Below are 21,271 nucleotides of genomic sequence, written 5' to 3'. Positions count from 1 at the left end.
ATTTAAGGCCTTAACCTTCTAAGTCCCTTTTCTTGGAAAATGAATTCAATGGTTTTTAAGATTTGTGAAGACTTGCAGATACCCTGAGCCCTGTACAGTTCTCTCTATTGTTGTACATACTGTGTGGACGTATGCCCATGGTAACTATGGCAACAAAAAGCTAGAATCCATCACAGAAGAGAAATCCTGATGATGGATCCCTCTGATTTGTAAAGATCACAGGCTACCATTTCAAATGCTTCCCTAACAACAAATCTTATTCTCCTTCCTCTGTAGGGTGCAAAGGAAATCAACAACTTGACTGAATCAAGGACTTGTCGACAAGGTCTTCTCTCAAACAAGCTCAGTGTTTGCTTGGAACTTGAATGAACCTCTGGTTTACTAAATGAGTCAAAGTCTCAGTCAGACTAGAGACCATGAGGTTTCTAGTGAACTCAGTATGGGAATTCAAGCAGCCATTTGTTCCTGCCTACACACACACCAAAATAAACTTGACTTCATTAAAGAGTTGAATAACATAGTGAGAACAACGTAATGAAGCTCGTCCAAAGATTAAATTAAGTTAAGGCGACATTGCTCCCACAATTTCTCACCTTGATCTGATGAAAAATGGTTTATTTCAACTTGAAAGCACATTTAAAAGGAACTCACATGAGAACGAAAAGGTTCAGAAAAAATGAAGGACAGCTAGTCTGTATCACAAGCTAAGACCAAGGACTGTGTGTCATTGTGCTGTTGTTCCTAATCAGTATGTAGTCAGCCAGCTCTCCCCTCCATGGGGATGAATGTTAATATTTGCACATTTGGACAGGAGAGTAGGTGTTTCTTTCATGTACTTATGATAAAAAGGCTCCTACTGGAAAATACACCTCACTCAATCACACTCATTAACAATAGATTTGATTTATTTAGGGAAGGGTTTTCTGCTGAGAACATACGCTTGTTTCCACCATTAATGATACTGCTTGCCACAGGACCGGTACTTTGAAACAAGATAGCATTAATAAAAACCTTGATCAAGGACAGCTCACTAGTACTCTGAGTACTCACTTTCCCCTATTGACTTTTCCTGGACAGGCAAGGAAACCTCTAACAAGCCTGCTCAGATGATAATAATATGCATGACACGTCAGGTGTCATTATCTGTCAAATGTTGCTGCAGTGTATTATTGATTATCAGTGCAGCTTCCTGCTTACACTGATTCAAATGTATCTCTGTCTTCCTGACATTCATCATTCATTCCTCACTCCATCAGTAGTGTGTGTGTGTGCGTGTGTGTGTGCGTGTGTGTGTGTAATCAGTCTAGGTGTTGCCAGGTGTGTTGCTGGGATACTATCAAAGCTGATGTAAGACAAAGGGAGAAACCCAAATGCATCAAAGCCAAACCTCCTCCGGGACACACAGTCTATCTTGTCAGATGCTGTGTCCTGATAAACGTGATGATATACCCTTTTTAAACCTTTAGGCACTTGAGCTTGTCTCGCTCGCAGCTGTGAGGCAGCAAGACGAAAGTTTTGCTTTGCGGCAGCCTCACTTTTGAAAGCAACTCAGAAATAATTCCTTTCTGCCCTTGATCAGTTTTTTGGATAAATTTGCCAGGTAATTTCCCTTGGTAGTGATAAAGATCAAACCTGATGAATGATTCAAATTCAAAAACACACTTCCAAGGGCCTTAGATCAAATCCCTGCTTAAAAAGTCAGACATCAGAGACCCGGGGAGAGCGGGCTGCGTTGGTGCCTGTCTGTGTGGGAGAGCAGGTGGTACTCTGAACTTCTCTCTGCCTCACTCCAGTCTGCTATCGTACATCCCACCCTCAGGCCATACTTTACTTTGATTTCCTTATCAATGAGTGTTCCAGCTCAGGCAGCACTCGACGAGCCTGGAGCTGTGTGCGTGCGAGTACATGGTCAGCATAGCAATCAGGCAAGGGACCATATGGCCAGTCAGGACAGTGCTGTCGAACTCATATCAATCACCTGACTGGTGGGCAGACAGGAGGACATGATAAGTAGGTTTAAATCAATTGATAAGGACATCATGAGTAAGTGGTGATTGTAGTAAATTCACACACAAGAGGGAATAATCTCTTGTTAATAGCCATTAAAATATAAGGTAGGTGAGGTATATATTGATTGTGAGTGGGTGGACATACATGTAAAGCATGTAATCATGTCCCTATGTACAGTACAGTGTGTGCACAAGCCTTCCATCATTTATCTAATTACAGTCTTCAGTAACACATCTTTTCCAGACCAATGCAACATGTGCGATTTGACTCACTTTCCATTCTTCTCCAGTTCACCGTACATCCACCCGTCTCTCTCGTCTGGGATGAGCAGGATGATGACGTCTCCCTCGTCAAAGCTGAGCAGTGTGCTGTTGTTGCCAGCGGTGTGGGGGAAGATGGTGCGCACACGTGGCCTCTTCACTATGTTGTTGAGGCCTGTGGCGACAGACACAGACCTGGCAAGACTGTTCTCCTCGCTGTTCCCGTGGTCTGTGAGAGGGGAAGAAAGGTAAGCATGAAGAGTCACAGCAACAATAACAACTCTAAGAATCTAAAGCCATGCTAATGGCTCTGTGAGGCTGTTCCTGAAAACAGTGGTGCTTCTAGATTCATGTCCACAACAACATGCAAACATGCTCACAATGACAATGTTACAGGACACTGCTGACTGACTGTTGAGATATTTTAGTCCGGACCAAAGCAGTGGACGAACGTCATTTTTAATAAACCTTTATTTGATATAAACATTTTATACTGGAATACATTCTGTAGCAATGAAAGGGCAGCAAGCCTGCCAAGAAAAAAGTGTCACCAAACCCAAAGCCATGTGAAGCAGATGCTATTGTTCAAGGCAAGATAAAAGCCAGTCACATGTCAGGAAAGAACAGAGTTCTACTCGCTGTCTTGAAAAGCACAAGCTTAAAGCCACAATGGCACAGAGGGAGGTGCCGCATGAAAACCACAGCCACTGCATGCCATGATACCTGTGCTGTTGTTGGGAGTGGTGGTTACACTGGAAGTGTTGTTTTCCTGGGTGAACATGTTAGCCAGTGGACTGGTCTGAGCCTTCAGAGGTGGCGTCGGGGGAACAGACATGTTCTGCCAATATTAATGATAGCGTTAGCATGAAATCTAAAAATCATAACCTAATAATTATTAGGTATCTGTCATGAATCAATCTTGAGATATTTGACCCTTCCTCCCTCATCATACCATGCTGTGCCGTGACGGGGACGGGGAGGGCAGAGCTGTGATGGAGACGGGGGTGCGCAGTCCCTCGATCATCGACAAGACACCCTCGGGCATGTCGGTGGCATCGTTGCACTGGTCCTGCCAGCTGTTCAGTTTCGCCATCAGAGTGTCTTTGGCCTGTCCAGCAGGCATGGACATAAGGAGAGATATTAAAAGAAAACATGAGCAATCAGCAGAAACACTGCACAGTGTCGTCACTATGGTAACACGATGCCTTGATGGTCCTGAGATTGTGGGTTCTGAAATAAATTGCTCTGCCTGCTCGCTTTTCTGTAAGGTATAAGCTTTTCACCACCACTGTGACATATCCAGTTAAGTATTGAGTTTAAAAAAAAGGCTTGATTGTAAAGTAATGAGGAGCAGGGTTTTCTACCTTGTCATGGAAGGAAGCGGTCTGGTAGGAGAACATGCAGTGTTTGTCCACCAGGAAACAGAAACGTCTCTTCTCCTCCAGCAGAGCCTCCTTACAGCCGTCTGCGATGAACAACTGCAAGTCCATCTGACGGCTTGTCAGTGTTTCCAGGCACTAACAACAAACACATATGCACATATACACAACATAATACAATAACAATAGTAAGTCAGTTTGAATGGATGGAAATCTTCGGTTCTGTTCTGTTTTTCTGTTCACTCTTCTTCATCCACTGTCTCACTGAGTACCATCTCAAATAGATCATGTCTTTATCTTCCCGGCCACATGGTTTACGACCATCTGGTCCCTTTCATTGCAGATCTGTACACAAACCCAACAAGGGCAAATGATATGAAAGGGGCAGGGTTCCTTTCTGTATATCCTAATCTCTCTTTTGCAGGGAGAAAGGTATCATTAGACTAGAGTTTACTGTATTGACAGGTTAGGTTGGATTGAGTGTTCAGTGAAAGGACAGAGCAGCAGGAGGAAGAGCGGACAGGGCACAGCAGTTGTAGGGAGGGGATGCCTTATCTACGTGAACAGCCAGGGATTAGAAAAGGTCAAAAGGCTACTGAGAGGATGTTAGACGAGTTTGTGTCTTTATACGTGTGTGTGAAAGTGAACAGACACTGACTTAATCTTTTTTGTTTTCCCTTAAACCTATTTCATCATCTTGGTTTATTTGATATTATTATTATTATTTTGTGAGTGAGAATGAACACAATGAAGCTTCCTACAAACTAATTTCCAGTAATGCTAGTAACTGTAGTAACTGTACTGTGAACATTGTCACACACATTGTCATCTTCATCCAACTGACTGAAATTGGCACACCTGTAACAACTGTTAAAAAAAAATGGCACACGCCCTCTCTATTCAGCTCTTACAACTGTCCTCTTCTGAAAAAGCCTTAAATGGCTGAGGGCTTTATTGACCAGGAAGCTGTGGCAGGTTAAGTGCTTTTATGTGTAAGAAGTTCAAATCCTCATCTACTGTGTTAACCTGTGCCCAAAGAAACATAATGCACATGGAAATGTCAGCCATATCAAATGCAATCAGATTAATGTAGAGTGTTACATAAGGCTATAAAATAATGATAATGAAAAACTTAACTTCCCATTTAATTAGCTAACCAAAATGTTTGTATAGCTATTCCTTTGGGTGTGAATTACTCTGAGTAAACGTGCCCTCAGAACTAATACAGATAAAACAATACCACCGAATTGTTTCTATAAAAATAGTCAGACAGGATTACAAATAACACCAAATAAATCCAGGGGGGTGATAATGATTTTGCTAATCTGCCATAGCAGCTATCTCTTAATATCGATATTAATGTATGTCTCCACTCCACTGACTTTACAGTCTATGTCTAATCCAACAGGCTAATTCATGTTGGCTGGAAACATAAAGTAGCATGAGCTGTGTGGACATCCAGCCTGGTAATGTTCGTCAGAAGTTATATCATCCTTGTCCAAACAGTGCCGTCTGTCTGCCCGGCCGAACGGGAATCTCTCTCTCTCTCTAATGCCAGGAAGTCCTTACATGAACCCATTCATTTAGAGGTGATGATGTCTTACTTAATACCCGATGTTATGATTACAGGTTTACCCTTGTGGCTATATGTCAACAAACAAGCAGATGCAAATGTGTGATGGAAACATGCACACCTACACAAGTAACAGCAGAAATAGCACTCTTTATGTTTTTGCCCAGATGATTTTACTTCATTTCTCTTTTCCTGACCCTGTTTTTAATGTAATGCTATAATATAATTAATATAATGTACTATATAACACCAAACTCAAACTGCCATAAAATAGGTCACAGTTACATACTTAAAAACTTTGATCTTCATGTTATAAAAAACAGTCATACATGAGAAGACAGTAGTATTTGTGGTAATAACTGGCTGTATGCGAAACATCAATTTCCGGTAAAACTTTTTTTCTCAAACATATGGACTGAGGCAAGGGTGTGATTTCATGCCCCCATTGGTCAATAGCTACATGGAGGAATAAACCAGCACTCAGTGCTACACTGCCATTTCTTCTACACTACACATTTTACAAAAATAGTTGCTCCTAGATCTGCAGATTTTTCAAGACTTTATTAGAATGTAATTAAAAACGTCCACAATTCTTTTGGAGAGGTCTTACAATAGCTGCTTAATAGGTAACACTGTGTTTCCAACAGACCAATTGACTATATTCCACTGGGGCCATTTCGCACACATAAACTGGTATTCATAAAAGAAGAATGTGCAGAGAGAATGTGTCACCTCACGCACACAGACCAGGCGAACACGGTTCTCTAGAGATAGCTACAGGTGATAAGGTGGACATAAGATATATGTGAGTCATATGACTTTGTTGTTTGCCAATTTCACTGATTTTGTTATTAGTTTTGCAGGTTACACAGCATTCTGTAAAATGTCAATCAAGGGCACATATGTTAACAAAATTGTAATTATTTCTGAATGATGAATTTTATCATTATTTTCATTTACATTGCTGCCATTATTTCCCTGTCAATTATCTTTTGTTATCTTGAAATGTGAAGCACTTTGTACAGTGTTTCAACGAATGAATTAATCTTGACAACTGTTCTGACATATTACAAAATTGATAACTGAGATATCACTACGGATGATCGTTTCCAGGTATATGTGATAAATTAATGGTATGGACGCTATAAATAGCTACAGCAGTGCATAATGACAGCTTCTGGCAGTGCTGAGAACCCCACCGTCAGACACAATCAGTTAAATGGCGCTTCTTCTTTGCCGTTCTTCTCATTGACAGGTCTAATGAATACTGCCACAAGTACTGATATGCAAACAGATGTTTGAGGATGCTTTTACATGTATATGGAGACTGGGGGGTGGAAATGAGTGCGTGCATCCAGTTCCATGATGACTAACATGTAAAAAACAGAATAAGGCATATACACAGCTTTATAAATCTGCTGAAAAGGACATGTATGCAATAATCTGTCTTTGTGCATACACATGGTCTTAGTCCTCAATCTATACAGAGTTTTATGCATTTGGTCCCAGATCTTCCAATGTGTATTCATCATGTGCATTCATTTAGCTTATTGAAAGATGTTTTCTAGAGGGTAATTATAATTTCACTTGAAATTATTTACCAAATGTACTACATGCATTTAAAGTACCTTAAAATATTTTTTTATTATCTATCCTTGTGTTTTGTTTTGGCATGAAATACTGTGGCAATAATTAAAGAAAAGAGAAAAAGTGAAAGAGAGAGCACCTTTCCATAACTGCAGAAGTGGGCGGCATAATTTCTTCTAACAAGTGGATGAGGGAAAAAAGGGGGAGTGTGAAATGCTATTTCGACACACACAAATGCATACCTTCTTAATCACTTTACATCTGTCAGCACTGCAGCAAGCTTGTTGCTATGGACAACCTTTGTTTATCCCCAGAAATATGAATAAGAAGGAGCACAGGTAAGAAGAATAGACGACACGCTTCCTCAAAAGATAAAGCACACTTTTCACTCTTTGACATGTAACAGACTTGATACATATCTCAACTGCTGTTGTAGAGGAAAATTTGGCCTCACTTTTTGTCGGAGAGTCTTCTAATCAATTGTTTGACAGTTCTGACAGCACTCTCACTTTTTTTAATCCTGTCTCTGCTCCCTGACAGATCGTTCCCTTCCTATGAAGTGTCTTGGGTGTCTGCTGAATCATCTGCAAACCCCTCCTTCAAAACCCCAACATGCTGTTTGTTTGTTTGCCAGCCCATCTCTGTGTCTCTCGGGTGTCTAAATCCTAATACCTGGCCTTAAAATCGGATAAGTAAGCAGAGCAGTGAGTGAACACACTGACTCATGGCTTGGTGGGAAGGTGATGGAGAAAGGAGAGGTGAGGAGGAATTGGGAAATAAAAGAAGGCAGAGGAGGAATAGACATATAACAGGAAAGTGTGGAGGAATGAGAAACCAAACTGGAAGACACATGAGAATAAGATGGAAGCGAAGAGGAAGGAAGTCTGTAAGGAAGCCAGTGTGAAAGAGTTCATAATTTTCATAATCATATGCATACTGAACCTTATTTGTTAAAGACACTATAATTTCTTAGTTAGTTACCATGTATTTATGCAATAATAGATATAGATAGATAGATAGATAGATAGATAGATAGTTTAAATGTTCAAAGAAAATAAGGAAATTCTCACATTTGACAAGCTGAATCTAGAGAATGTTTGAAATGCTTGAAAAATGACAGAAATGATTAGCAATTATCAGAATAGTTTGATTTTTCAATTCATTTATCAACTAATCGCCTCAGTTCTTGTTCAAAGCATGCTTACGCTCCGCAATTCAAGTTTATATAACTGGAGAAAGCGAATGTTTTGACACTATTTTTGTTACTATGAAGCATTTTTTTCTGGTTAATGATAAAAGATAAAGTCTATGTAGATGGCTCTAACCGTGCTAAACCCATACTGGTAATGTAATTCCTCCTCCATTCTCAGTTTAGCTCTGCCAGCATAGGTGTGGGGTAGACCGTGTTGATACACAAACCCTTAATCATTCACAGATGCACATAAACACACAAAAACATGCTGCCTGACTGGAGCGATGGTAGGAAGGTTATGTAAGATCTGAGTGCTCTGCTCTCAGGGTTGCAGCTCTAAGATTAAACTCTTCTGCAATTTTCAGTCTGCGGACTCACTGTTAGGGTGTGGTGGCACCATGTAACGACAAATTAAAGCTGTAGTGACTTAACATTCCACTGTGTACACCAAGGTAAACCACCTGTGTGTAAAATGAATAACACTTTCTTTTACATTTACATATAGTGAGACAAACTTAAGTTCAAAACATATCACACTGCAGTACTTTTCCAACGCACCTTCCAGACTTAACTGCAAGCATAGATATAAAACCAGAAAAGAATACCAAAGTTAGGCAGCTAATATGTTAGCCAGTTCAACAACACTCACTTTTCTATTTCAACATTTTTCCTTGTTTGGTTGCTTGTTTGTGCATGTGGGTGTCCATTTTCATCGGTGAGCATGCAGGTGGAGCAAAATGCAGCAAGAGAGTATTGTATGCGGGTGTGAAGGAAGCCAAAAACAAACATAGATCTTCACCTGCATGACTACACAGACCAGACACTTCACACATTGTCCCCAACTACTGTTACACTGACTTGACATGGTGCATCTCAGGTGTCAAGGCTTGTGAATGAATGTGTGTCGGTGTAATTATGTCTATGCAGATATGAACGAGCCTGTGTGTGTACGTGTGCCAAAGAAGCAGCATCCACGTGTGATGCGTCACGTGTCTGTTGGTGTGTCTACATCCATCTCACCTCGCTTTCCTTGTTCTCGTACTTGTTGGCGTTCTTGCCTTGGCTTTTTCTCCTCAGCTTCTTCAGGTCTGACTGGGACCTCTCCAGAGAGTCCTGCTTCATCTTGTGCTCCATCTGGTACCTCTTAAATGTGGCCTGGAGCAGAGGAAAGATCCATCTGAATGCTGAATGCATTATTGCCAGAACCATCAGGCAGCATAAATGAGCACGAGAAGCATAATAACTGTCACAAAATGAATATTAAGAGATTTGCATTTTAACGCAGTGCACACCACTAGTCAAAAAATTATAAACATGCTTAGTGCACCACTTTGACTTGTGTTGCTGCTGGAATATAGCCCCTTGTTTTTCTTGTGCTGTGTTGCAGCAATGACTTCCATTAAGACACAAATTAAGTGGCAATCATAATGACAGAAAATAATAGCACTGAATTGCTACACAAGATTAGATTACGGTTAAAGTGTTTGAATGTAACTGAAGTCCTCATGATCACATTTTTCTATCCATGTACCTGTTGATCCTGATCATGACTGCAGTTATAAATAATCAAAGGTTTTACACTAAGGACTTCAGCTTACAGACATGTTGTGCTGCCTGACCATTCCCTCTAGAAACTACAAAACAAACTTGCAAATGTAAAATGTACTAGACAACAAATCAATGATGAGAACTAAAACATAACAAAACATACTTTTATATGGCAGTGTGTGTTTTCATGAGGGGGCTGAAGTACAGCTGACACAGAATGACTCAGACATACATGTAAAACATGCATTTGTACTGTCGTGCAAGCGTACACACATGCTCAGAAACTACTCACTGTCATGTATTTAACATCCATGTCAGTCTTTCTCTCCAGCTCGGCTATTATCTCCCTGTGGAACCTCTTACACTTCAGGTGAGGAGAGACCAGACAGAGGAGAGGGGAAGAAGACACAATGGTGATTATAAACTGGACAGGAGGATGGAACGCAATGGTGTGTTAGCTTTGCTGTCAAACAGGGAAAATACTGGAAGTCTCAAAGAGAGAAATGGAGAATGATTATTTAAAGTGTATCGGTGTGTGTGTGTGTGTGTGTGTGTGTGTGGGGGTGAGAGCCAAGTCCGAGGTTGCACTTATGAATGAGTCAGAAACAAGGCGTGGGAATGCCCACAGACTTCTCTCCCTTCCTCTCCAGCTCCCTCTCATTACTGTAAGGGTGTCAAAGCATTCCCCTCACCAAAGCCTTGTTGAGACACAGCAGTGGCGACAACATGGGGCGGGCCAGTGAATTGGAAAACTCCATTACCGAACGCAGATGGATGACCACGGAGACCTTGTCGCACGCCCTCATCGAAGTCTGCGAAAGGTTTTCTTCCATCATTTTCCCTGACCTGAATTGATGCTGTGACTCACCAGCTGGAGTCCATTAACAAGTCAGCCCACTCACTGATGCTGTTGGCAACAATGTCTCAGAGAAGCAACTCACAACTTTTCTGCCCCAAAAGTTCAACTGTAATAGGTTATTTTCAAACTCTGGTATTATTTATTTTCAGCACAAAGCACATGTAAAAGAAAAAAAATCTTGTGGTTATTTTGCGAAAATCCAATAGTTTTAAGTCAGGGCTTGATTAACAATATAAATATTACTAATTATTGTGGTACAGTACTGAAACACTTTTTCGATTACTGAATGGATGGAAAAATAATCGGCAACAATCAGCACTAAGCTAAATGCTGTAGGCAACTTATTAAATGAAGATACGAAACATTTGTAAGTTCCAGCTTCTTTAATGTGAGATATTGCAGTTTTTTGTCCCTATTTGAACCATATCAGCACATAATGAGTCCCTTAGAGTTTTTAGCTTATTTTGACAAAATAAACAACTGGAAGCTTGGACTCTAGGAACTTCTAATGAGCATATGATCCTAATTCCTATCATTTTACACACTAAACAAGTAATACATTAATTGACAGTAATAAGATGAATTGAGAATGACAATTATTTGCAGCTTTACTGTGGTATTACCATGCCAAAAATTAGGTTGTACTTTCTTAATGCACCAAATTAACACAGCTCCAGCTGGTCTTTTCCCAGGGCATGTTGAGACCTGCCCCATTTTCAGCCAGGAAATGAACCAACAGATGTTCCTACAATATAAACCTGTTGTTTCCCTTCCTCACCCAACCTCTTCATAATTGTCTTGGCCCCGATGCTGCTGCAGTTAATGTAGGTGAAGAGGGAGGAGAGGAAGCAGTGTTTATCAATCAAAAGTGGGAGGACGAGAAAGTCAGAGCTACCGGCTGACTGTGTGAACCACTAAATGCTGCTTTGTGAACTGAAGCTTCACTTGTGGTTGTCTGGAATTAGACTGAGCAACATGTTCAGAGAGCGACAGTGTCTAACAAAATACATTTGGGTGAGGCAACACAATTAGGGAGCAGGTTCACAAAGGATTAACGCAAGCACAAAACAATATCTGGCACTCACATTTTCTTCCAGCTCAAGATGAACCTTCCTGTGGACCTCTGAGATTTCCATCAGCACTACACCTGCCACACAAAGAGAACAGGGAGAAAGAAAAGGAATAGGTTGTGTCAAATAAGGGCCAGAAGTAATCTAATTATGTGGTGTTTTTTGCTTTCTTTCAGTCTTTCTGTTGTCTAAAGATATTGTGCAACACAATGACAACACTACACAGTGACTATGAGATTATATATATAGTATACTGTATATCCATACTGTATATGGATTTATACATTGCAGAGAAACGACACGTGTCATTTGCAACCTCAAAAACCATCAAATGTCTCCAGCTACAGATTATGTTACAAAGGATTCCCTTCGGTGAAATGAAAGGAAAATAAATACTCGTGCCTGGACCAGAAAAACCGGACCACCTACTGCTTGGCTAATCAAAAAGAGCTCAGATGGCAGGAAGCCACAAATTATAACCTTCTGTCTTTGCATGTTGCTCCCAAAAGCAATCAAATTAGGATTATGGAGCACAATCATGGTGTGGAAAATTGTAATTAAATTTCCTATTGACCTCCCCTGATACAGTGCACAGCACATTGTCAGTGATTTAAGTCATTATAAAAATCTTAATCATACTTGAATTCACAGTACACAGCAAAAAATAAACAAATAAGATGCAAAAACAAACAGTTTGCAGCCCCACAAAATTGAATATGACTTGTTAAAAAGCTTGTTAAAAGAGAAGATAATAATTTATTAGATAAATAATAGCAGGTTATGTAGCACTAAGAGCAGTTAACTCTCCTCTGAGCCAGATGGCCTTCCTGCTGACTTGTGTCTGTTTCTAACATACTGTCTGTGGCCTGGATAATGCTGCTCACAGATTGAAAAGGCCTCTGAATGTGTGTGTGTGTGTTTATACAGTGCTGGTGAGGTTGCTTGACAAACACCATTTTTAACACTCTTCAGATGACCGGTAGACATGAAGAAACAATGTGTGTTTGCAAAAATGTGTGTGGGCCAACACTTCTGATAACTTATCTTAGCACAGATGGCCACTTTGCAAGAAGTAAAGGAGAAAGAATGGTGGAAACTACAGCAGCTGAACTGTGGCTACAACTTCAGCTTGTTCAAAAAATGTTGTCCGGGGTCGCGGTCTCTCAATGAAAACGACAATAAAATCACCCTTGACAGGCAACCAAATTTAGACATTCTTTCATTTCTAACACAGGTCTAGTTGTTTTTAGACATTTTAACGCAGAAATTATACATACTGTGCTATATATATAATATATATATTATATATATATATATATAAAAAGCAGGATGAAAATCATCTGAATGGAAACTTTATACTACATGTTCTGACTTTTTCCCACACTGAGCTTTTCCCACAGGCATTTATTTTCCATGTACAGTCAGTAAATGTCACAACAAAAAACATTCTTCAGTAGCCAACAAGTGCAGCTGCACTGTACACAGGGGTGTTAATAGTGATGTAACCTTGAGACATTTTTTTAAAGACAGATTTTCCACTGAACTGCTACAGTGGCTTCTGCTTCAGAGCACATGAACAGCTAATTTGTCTCTAACAAATCGAAGACCTGGACCATCACAGAGAGGAGGCATTTGCTTGGTGAATAAACAACACTTTAGTCATTCAATATTTCCATATTTGTTGAGGTTTATAGATGTTGTGGACTAATATTGGAACAAATGTGAATAAGAGCCATCTGCACAAACCTCACAGAAAGGTTTTTTTAAAGACTAATAAAAGGGAACAGCTGTCCTTGTGCATTGACGTGTAAAGATTTACTGTGCAAATCCCTGACAGACATTCAATAGGCTGTCAGTGTGATGTATCACTATGACCTGTACATTCATCAGTATGTAAACAGTGCCTTTCCCCACTCTGTCTTTCAACACCTTGACTGCCCAATCTTGCCTTACAGCGAGAGTGGCTCTTTCAATGCAGTTCAAACAGCGTCATCAGATAAAGGCCAACAGATCATCCCAGTCAGTCTGCCCCTTCACAGAACAGGAGAAGAGGGTCTGACTGTGGAGCAATGGCTGGGATTGGAAGGGAGGAGACAGTGTTAAGGAGGTACATAGTGAGGCAGGAAAAGGTACAGTAAGTATTTGAGGAAAAGGATGCAGAGTGTGTTAGAGTGCTGGATATCACAAGAAAGATAAAAACCTCAGACAGAAAACAAGAAACCGAGAATGAAAATATGAGGGTAGAGGCACATGATTGCAAAAAATAAACAAAGTCCACCACATTACGCCAAAGGATGCTGGGTTACAAGAAAACCAGGCTAACTGCCCAAGACTGAACGTCTGACACATCTGATATTAAAGCACCCTTATCTTACAGTAAGAACGTAATCTTAAAATGTCAACATGTGTGGTATAGAGTCCGACACCTGACCGACTGGTTTATTTGAAGGACACTAAAGTTGAGAAAAGACTCATGAACATATCACAATATCTGAATGATGAAATCAATTCAAATGTATCATGATACTGACTGGTCAAAAATGTCTTGGCTACAGTAGCATCACAAGAATCAACAGTCGTTGTCTGGCAGTCTGCACTCATTTGTTTTTTGTTGTCACTGTCTGCACAAAACGTTGCCGGGCAACCAGGTTCCTTTATCGAGCAAGGTGTGAGGGCAAAAGTGTGTCATAATGTGGATAACAACAGAAGCAATCCACCGCCATTAGCTAACAAAACCAAACTGAGATAAACCCACACAACACAGACAGGCTGCCTACAGCCCTGTTTTACCCAGGATGTAAATGGGTCTGGAGGCATGGCTGGAAACATGGTGCTCTGTGGAGCATTTTACATTCACTATTACAGGGCTGATAGCTGCTACTCAAACACAAAAGGTTGCATCTGACAATTCAGCTTGAGTGAAAGGTTAAGCATCTGAAGTTTAACTTCTTGCTCGGATGTTAGGAGTGGATGAGTCACACAGTAAACAAATGTGAAACTGCAAAGAGGTTTAGGATTAGAGAAGATCGTCAGAAACTTAACTAAGACATGGTACCAAACTGTCACCATTACGGTCACTCTGTTTCTACACAGCTGAGTTATGTGCACATCATTTACAAATGCGTAAATGCGCGCCTGTCCTTAGGGCACTGTGGTTCATGTCACAGTGTCAGTATGCGCTGTTTGAACAGCAGCACTTAAGTGATTTAAATCAGTTGTTCCTTGCCTCTGGTAAGGTGTAAATCATTCAAGCAAACATGTCAAGTTCTGACGTCATTCACTAAGAGAGCAAGTCAGACAAAGAAAAAGAAAAAATGCTATTGGTGTCTTTCTTTCATGACGTACTGATGGATGGGTTACACTCATCTGTGCGTGTGTGTTTGCAGAAAGGCTCATTACATTGTATGAACAATGATCACTTGATTGCAGCAGATAAAATAACATTAAAAACTGTTATCAAGCTACATTCTTGAGCCATGAGCTCTGTGGCTCCTGTGGAGGAGGGATAAAGCAGAACAAATAAAGTAAAATAAAGAATGTAGTCAGAGTGAAATAAACAAAACTTAGTGTGGCCTAAAAAAAAAAGAAAAATTAAAATAAAAACAACACCCTACTTGAAGCTGATTTTGATAACAACATTTTGCTGGTAGCATGCAAAGCGTCCCATAGTTCCTCCACTGTTTTTGACTGTGGGCAAAATAATCCTGGCATCTGAGTGAGCCACCTGACACACCATGCAAACATGCTTGGATTATGTAAAGTGGGCCTGATGCCATTTGAACAGGCCAGGGCCATCAAAGAACGGTGTATTTGTGTATTTGTGTGTTTGTGTGTGTGTGCGTGTGTGTGTGCGTGTGTGTGTGGGTCTATGAAGGGTCTGTAAAGCCCTTGCTGCTCTAAAAGGACAGGACTGGATGAGATTCAATTCCCTGCGGACAACAAAATGCTGCGCGGTTATGGTGTCGCACAGGATGTTAAACGCTCCTCAGATTTTTTTGGCAACTGTTGTGGGGTCCTTGTCAAAATCCTCAGAGGAAACCGACAACATATTTCAGGTCAAAGCCTCAGTAACACTTAGTTTAACCCCAAATACAGTTAGAAGATATAAAGGTCGAATAAAGCAAGGCCCAAAACTTATGGCGTCTGTACATCCTGGTCCTTCAGATCTAAATTCTTGTTGCTGGTCTGACCAGAGAAGGAAACAAGTCAGACACCTGAGCGCTTGAATGAAAAAACTGTTGACATTTGAACTCTGGCAGAGGAGGAAGAGGAGGAGGGAGACTAAAGGAATTAAAGGAAGAAGGTAGGAGGACGAGGTGCACCGGTCCTCCAATACCTCTTGAGAGTATCTGGTTTCTGGTTGGCTACGCGTCGCTGAAGCTCAGGTTTCTGATGGGGCAGCTTCACTACGTTCACGAGCAGGCTCAGAGACAAGATGCAAATACTTTCTTGTTCTTTGTGAAACACCTCACGTTTCTAGCGAGAAACTCTGCTTCCTTATAATTCTTTTAGCAGAATTTATATTGTAGTTGAAGTGTCTCAGGTCAGACATCCTCTTTATAGGGATGTGTACTACAGACTCCAGTTACAATACATTTGAGTTAACAGGCCCGGTTCATTAGATGACTGTAGTGCTTATTTAATCACCCCCTGCTCTACATAATCCCCCATAATGACTCAGACTAAACTGATCTGTCATAAGAGCAGAGTGCCTCTCCCTGTCTCTGTCTGTCTCTCTCACACAGGGATTAGTGGGTGCTGGAGTGTATCCACAGGTCAAGGGTGAGTGTGATTCAGCCTGGACATCATGACTTCCCCCTACGTAAAACTGTTTTGTAATGATAATGGCAAGTGTACGTCATCCCTTGGACTCTATTTTTTATTTTTCAAAAAAAGGGCAATTTATCTTTCTTTATTTTCAATGTTAAAACTGGTGATAATTGGGTGAAAAATAGATTATTCTTTCAGGTGGACACTGATAATAATCAGCTGTTTTTTTGTGTCCCTCCCCTCATTTCCTCTTCACTTCCCATTACAGGAAGTATATTCCAAGCTGTACTGATTCACTGTATACAGCTCTAAACAATGTTCTCGTACAGCAGGAACAAACAACTTTTACACAATTTCTTTCAGCAATTTGGTTACTTTGGGGTGAAAATCAAACAGTTGAAAGCCTCATTCCCAAAACTGATAGCAAGGTGTCATGGCAAGAGCAAAAGTGCTTCACCTGCAGACTGAGTATATTTTAGAAACTACGGTTAACAAAGCTAAAGTGTTTCTGCCATGCAATCATGTTTACATATTGAGAAAATGTGTGGGAAAATCACGGGGTATCTTAAAATAGACACAAATGCAGTTGCATCCGTAACCTCAGCTATTAAAGTGATAAACCACCAAAAATCAAAATCAATCAATTTTTGGATTATCAACCACCTGTAGATTTATGCAAAGCTGAATGCTAAACATTTATGGAGAAGTGACAAGTTTTAGCCAATCTATTAATCCTTCTCAACCCACTCCTGCAACACAATTCACTTCTCAGTGTTCCTACTCGCACATGCTGCAAATGCTTGAGTCTCACCAACAAAAACAATGACTGTTTCCAACATGCTGAACAGATGGGACAGATGGAGGGATGGAAAGCTGAGATGTAGATTTATAATCATATTATTTTGCACAATAAAAAGTTGTCACCATCAGAACTGATTGTAGCTAACATGAATTCAATCTGACCAGCCACAGTTGTTAATTTAGGAGTCAAAATTTTACAGCTAAGTCTACACGGGTGAATGTTTCATTTTATGAGCGGAGTATCACTTTAAAGTGTGGCAGGAAAATTGATACCAGTACAACACCAGGCACGTCCCATTGTGCTGCTGAATTTAATTAGCAGTTTTGCTGCTAATCAGCAGGGGAGCTGAGACACATACAGTGGTTAAATCAAAGTGTGCCAGTAGTGACAGTGAGCTAGAATGCCAGACATCTTTGGACTCCAAATGAGCTTGTGGGAATTGAAGCCTGGGGAGTCGGCTAGAAACAAACAGAAAACCAAACAAACCCTATGCCAAGGTGTATTTCTAAGCTTACAACACACACAGCAGTACATCTATCACAAGCATCATGCTGGCATTAATCAAAGTATAACTGCCCCTGCGTTCAGCAGTGCTCACTGGCTTGCCTATCTCAATGATAATGAGAAGATTTGACAGTACAAACTTTTACTTATTCTTCTCGGTTCCTTTCTTTCAACAAAAAGGTACAACAATTCATCAACAAAAATCAACAAATTTCAGCAGCAATGCCTTTAACTGACGAGCCATGCTACAACCACAGTGAGTTTGTTTTCAGGTATTGTATGTTACATTTAAGGCTTTGCGTGGATTCCTTACTCTTTATCAAATATTTGATTCTTTATAAGACTCACTGCAGATTCTTCTGTCCAGGCTGAAGATAAAGGTGTCCAGGTTTGGCCATCAGGCATTTTGAAAAATGGAAGCACTACCATGAAGAGTTCAAGCTGGCAGAGTTTTAGAACAGTGACTTGGGGTATTTATGTTAACTTACTCCACATCTTTTGAGTTTTTTTTCTGTTAACCTCATTTTGCTATTGTGAGGCCTTTCTATAAAACCACTACAATAAAAAAACAACTATGCAACTCTGAAAAACAACTACTTCTGAGGCCCAAGTGAGACAAACAACTATTTCAGGACAGCAGGTGCTATGTCCACAGTATGCATTCTCCCCCAGCTTCTCCCAGTAGAGAGTCTGAGGACAGGGCAACATGGAAACTTACCTAATTCTCTGGAGACAGGAGACACTGCAGCACTCTCCCCAATCTTAGACATTGCATCAAAATACAACTTTCCTGCCAGGGTCATTGCTGGGAAAATGATAAAATGATCATTAATGTTTGTCAGAATAGTTTAGAAAAAATGTAGGATCCCTAATACCTGTTAAAGACCACTGAAAAACACCATAAATATCCATTAAAGAGTACTGTGTTCAATAAGCCTTGGCTGAGGACATTTTAAAATTAAATTTTTCTGAGAACTGAGTGGCCAAATGAGTATGATGATCAGTATTAAAAGCTTTTACTCTCTCAGCCACCCTTCAACCATCTGGTTATAAGTATCTGGTTTTTTTTTTTTTTTTCAACTCTATGCTACTGTGCATGTTCATAATAGTAAAAATACTCACCAGCCACTGATTTCTCATAGTTCTTGCCCAGGTTGACCAGATTCCTCAGTCCTGGGTTGAACTGTTCCATCACACTCTGGATGGGTGGAAACAAAAGCAGAGAGTTTGTCTCATTCATGGTTTGAAAGATTATGTGACACACTACCGAGTCAACAGGTGGGTGACTGTTTGTAGGTTGTAATAAGGTGGGACAGAGTGAAATACACACAGTCATGTTGAACCAGGCTGACTATTGACAGGCGGTATGAAGTATGACCTTTAGGCACAAATTCACCTGCATGCCACGCAGGCAACCTTACATGTTACATGGAAAAAGACATAAGATGCAGAGACTGAAGAATGAAAGACAACACTGCAAAAAGAAAAGACAGAGAATAAAAGTACAAGAATGAGAGGCGGGGTCCTCATTCTTAACATGCCTTGATCAATGCCACAGAGTGGAACTATCATCTATAATCATGCCTCAGATTCAGCTCTTATCTCTGTAATTATGGAAATTATTGAGCTATTCTTTGTGATGACTATGAGAGGATAAGGTCGTTGCTTAGGTTCACACCCAAACCCAGAATGCAGAAAATTACACAACATTGGTAAACCACCTTAAGTAACACATGGCAACAATGTTTCATCAATGACCACAAATGTCTGATTCAACTTTGTCAATATGTGGCATATACACTACAGAATTTGGGTCCTCTCATTACAGAATTCATAAAATATAAAAAAGCATGAACTCACTGATGTTACGATAATATCTCAGCAACAAAGACAACAAAACTGGGCCCTTATTTTCTGCACTACTCATGTAAACATACAGTTCTCTGGGAGCCTTGGACTACTGTTGATTATAGCTGCGAGTGAGAGGTGATGGCTGCCGAGGAGCTCGCTGTATAATCTTACCACACAACACACACAGCCAGTTAAATTATTAAACCTGGAGTCTTTTTCCTGCATTTCATCACACCAAGGAGCTGTGGGGGCTGTCCCAAGAGGAGGCTAGCTGACAAAAGCTATTCAAGATGGCTAAATGCTTGTTAGGAAAAAGCTGTAGGTCCCTCCAGCCTCTTTATACACACTCACCTTCCCTTTGCCACCTGTGCAGTGCAGCATGCAGACCTGGCTGCACAGGTATGATTTTCTTTGTAATTGGTTAGATTTTTCTTTTAACCTCACAGCATTGAGAAATCACAGCAAAAATTACCCCATATGATGGTAATACGTTTTCAAAGTACCAACTTATCTTTAGAAAATACATTAAACTTAATCACTGGATGGCACAGATGCCAGAACACACTTAAGAGCAGCTCAAAGGATGCTGATCAACAGCAGCAGCGTTTTAATGAGGAAATGGCACTGCTCGGGTGGGGCTTTTTTCTCCAAAACCAGTGATCAAAACTCACTAAAAGTCTGTTACTGGCCTCTGCTTTCCAGGGAAACTGTTGCATTAAACTGTGTAAACACTGTCGTCGGTCCGTATTACACTGATGCAGAGGGAAGTGAAGAGGAGGCTGTACTAGGGATCCTCTAAAAGCACAAGACTGTATTTAAATGTCAAAAATAACTTGTTTACAGGAATAATAGTTATTTATCATACATTCTGTGTTGTCACGATATATATTATGAGCCATAAAATTAGCGGATTCCACGTTATGGTTAGCGTCCATCTTTGCGTGTAACGTTATTATTAGCTGACCGTTAGTACACAGTTTAATGTTAAGCTAGCTTGACCACCGACATAAGGCTAATTAAAACACCTGTTGGCCGCTGCTCGGCCGGTAAAAGTCACCTGAAAGTACAAAACTACAGCAGGTGTGACTGTTCAGCGGCGGACACACGGATGTATGGAGGTATCTTTTCTCCTCTTGTCGCGGTCGCACCTGTTGTATTCACACCAGCACTCACCTTGTATGTACTTTCAGTTAGCTTGTACACCTCCTCCGTGCTCCTCGACATGGTTAACGTTAGATCCCTCGCGACGCCCGACGAAGAAACAAAATTCAGAAAAAAAAACCAACCCAAAAAAACTACAACAGCGCGAAACAAAAAAGGGGGAGGGGGGGAAAGTGACCAAAACTACGGACACCTGAAATTCCTCATAGCCAGCGGGAGCCGAGAGACGCGCACATTGCAACAGAAATGATGAAAGTGCAGAAGAAGAAAGAGAGAAAAGTGAGGACAGAGAGCGAGCTGCGTGCCGCGGCGGCTGCGCGTGAGCACAGGGCGAGCTGGGCTGTCAAACTTGTTGTAGGTGGTGAGGTGGGAGAGGGGGAGGAGGCCTGAGGAGGTAGGGAGGTAGGAAAAGGTGGACAGGTGTCAAGTCGAGCGGAATGAAAGCGTGAAACACCTTTCCGGTCGGCTACTTTCAAATTAAACCTTTTGTTGGTTTAATTAAATCAGCCACAAGTATTTTGCTGCAAGCTGCTGAGTGGCATCTCAGTAAGGTGGCCTGATGAATACAACTTCATGGTAAATCCTAAACTTGTACATCTATGTTGATTAAGGCTTTTTAAACAAATCTGCAACTTCTGGAAACATTTTACCACCACTGTTAGTATTATTTAAAGTCAGAGTAAGCTTTATTGGCCAAGTATATGT

At 40.7% G+C, this 21,271-nt stretch overlaps 1 protein-coding gene across 1 annotated transcript in view; it reads right to left on the bottom strand.

Moving 5' to 3' along the window:
* baiap2l1b (BAR/IMD domain containing adaptor protein 2 like 1b) overlaps positions 1-20,900 on the bottom strand; it is a 29,567-nt gene extending 8,667 nt beyond the window's left edge. Inside the window, exons 1-10 of the mRNA XM_041957226.1 lie at positions 20,579-20,900; positions 18,677-18,752; positions 18,273-18,359; positions 11,494-11,555; positions 9,842-9,913; positions 9,022-9,156; positions 3,635-3,787; positions 3,223-3,378; positions 2,994-3,108; positions 2,283-2,499 (exon numbers count right to left, since the gene is read on the bottom strand). Of these exons, the coding sequence (XP_041813160.1) occupies positions 2,283-2,499; positions 2,994-3,108; positions 3,223-3,378; positions 3,635-3,787; positions 9,022-9,156; positions 9,842-9,913; positions 11,494-11,555; positions 18,273-18,359; positions 18,677-18,752; positions 20,579-20,629 (1,124 nt within the window). The 5' untranslated portion in view covers positions 20,630-20,900. The remainder of the gene's footprint in view (positions 1-2,282; positions 2,500-2,993; positions 3,109-3,222; positions 3,379-3,634; positions 3,788-9,021; positions 9,157-9,841; positions 9,914-11,493; positions 11,556-18,272; positions 18,360-18,676; positions 18,753-20,578) is intronic.
* Between the last annotated feature and the right edge of the window lie 371 nt (positions 20,901-21,271).

The sequence above is a fragment of the Chelmon rostratus genome, chromosome 17, assembly GCF_017976325.1.
Source record: "Chelmon rostratus isolate fCheRos1 chromosome 17, fCheRos1.pri, whole genome shotgun sequence".
NCBI classification, from domain to species: Eukaryota; Metazoa; Chordata; class Actinopteri; order Chaetodontiformes; family Chaetodontidae; genus Chelmon; species Chelmon rostratus.
This window is presented reverse-complemented; position numbering and strand designations above follow the sequence as displayed.